Source organism: Chrysochloris asiatica, unplaced genomic scaffold (assembly GCF_000296735.1).
Source record: "Chrysochloris asiatica unplaced genomic scaffold, ChrAsi1.0 scaffold00261, whole genome shotgun sequence".
Classification (NCBI taxonomy): Eukaryota; Metazoa; Chordata; class Mammalia; order Afrosoricida; family Chrysochloridae; genus Chrysochloris; species Chrysochloris asiatica.
Window position 1 is genome coordinate 189,281 of NW_006408779.1, and position 1,695 is coordinate 190,975.

The following is a 1,695-nucleotide window of genomic DNA, read 5'->3' on the forward strand; positions in this document are numbered from 1 at the left end:
TTCTCCCATCTGCTTTGTTCTTCCATCCATTATCTTCTAATTCCGTTTTTCCGTGTGAAGTCTCCTCACATGTGTATATACCGACATAACTGGCAAATAATGAGACTTGGGTCATAGACCACCGCAACAAAGCACCTGTTGCCATAAAGCGAGTCACACGAATGTTTTGGTCTCCCTGGGTGTGGAAAAGTGACGTTGATACTCACTGTCGTCTGTGATGGGTGCAGGGGCTTGAAAACAAGTGTGAAGTGTGGTGAGATGCCAGTGCTGGGCTCAGAGACCCAAAGTGAACGCTCGCTGTTGAAGAAATGGTGCCGACAGACTTGTGTGACCCAGTACGGCCACACAGCTTCCCGTGTGCACAACTGCGGCATCCGTGGGTGCAGGAGAGTGGGATGTGCCGGGTCTCTTCACCACTCTGCAGGCGGTGGTTTCGGTGAGGAAGGACCCTCCTTCTGGCGGCTCCTGGGGTGCAGAGCCCTCGGGGTGTGTGCCACTTGTACACACATCTTCCTTTCTTCAGCATGAAGGAAGGACTCGCAGACAGACTCTGGCTCTTCAGACGTGGGCACTTGGCAGAGAGGAACCAGTCACTTCAAGGAAACCAAGTGGCAGTATGATTTTTGCCCGTGATGAAACTGGAATTTTCCAGCAAAAATCAGAATTTTGGAAAGACACTATGAGGCTCGAAGCTTCACAATACTTTAGAGACGTTTCCAGTACTCTCCACAACGATCTTAGCACGTCTTACAGATCTCATGTAAAGAAATGTCTACTTTTGGAGGTCGCTGTAATTCAGGGAGCCGGCTTTTTTCCAAAATGACTGACACATTGTAGAATTCCAAAATCACAAAGTGGTAAAAGAGCCAAAAAGCAAGATGGTAGGCTCCCTGATAGAATTTCAGATTCCACACTGTAACAAACCTCTAGAGAAAACACGATGCATTTTCGTGTAGCATCCAAGAAAAATGCATACTGTGATTTGAAGAGGCCATTAGAATACTTCCCTTTTCAACCAAGGGGTCCTGTGTCACCGTGGACTAAGCATAGGGAGGCTCACCACACGGTCGGCGGTTCAACCCCACCAGTCACGCTGCAGGAATAAGATGACAGCCTTGGGAACCCTGATTCTACTCTTTCCTTTTCAGGGTCTGTGTGAGGTAGAGTCAGCTTGATGGCATGGGATTTAATTTTGGTTTCTTTCTCCAGCTACTTATTTGCAAGAAGCTGGGTTTTCTTTTCATACTTGAACCAAAGCAACTTTGTGCAGTCAAGTTGGTGGAACCTGGTAAAGTCAGCCTTCCTTCGCCTGTGGGATCACACACTGTGCCCTGGACGTGATTTCTGGTGTGCTGGTGGTACAGTGGTTTCCTAGAGAGGCAAAACCAGTGAAACATACATAGGTGTGTGTATAAAGAGATATAGGTGTGTGTATAAAGTTTCCATCCAGGAAATGGCTTACAGTGGTAGAGTCCAGGTCCCCCGTGGAAGAGACAGAGCTTTTCCTGCACGTCTGTTAACTAGGATGCAGGCTGCACGCCCATCCTTTCAATTGACTGGCTGATCTTAGCTACTCATCATAGAGTGAACTTTGCCTGTGTTAGGTTTTATCACCATGGGAACAAGCACATCCCAACTGCTAATCTACTGGGCATCCCAGTCTAAACAAGTCAACACAGAGCCCTTAGTAGTCCA

General features: G+C 47.7%; 1 protein-coding gene across 1 annotated transcript in view; it reads left to right on the forward strand.

Moving 5' to 3' along the window:
- The window catches only part of GLT1D1 (glycosyltransferase 1 domain containing 1), a 109,027-nt gene that overhangs the window by 30,261 nt on the left and 77,071 nt on the right, over nt 1-1,695 (forward strand). The window contains exon 3 of the mRNA XM_006874078.1: nt 1,420-1,477. Coding sequence (XP_006874140.1) covers nt 1,420-1,477 — 58 coding nt within the window. The remainder of the gene's footprint in view (nt 1-1,419; nt 1,478-1,695) is intronic.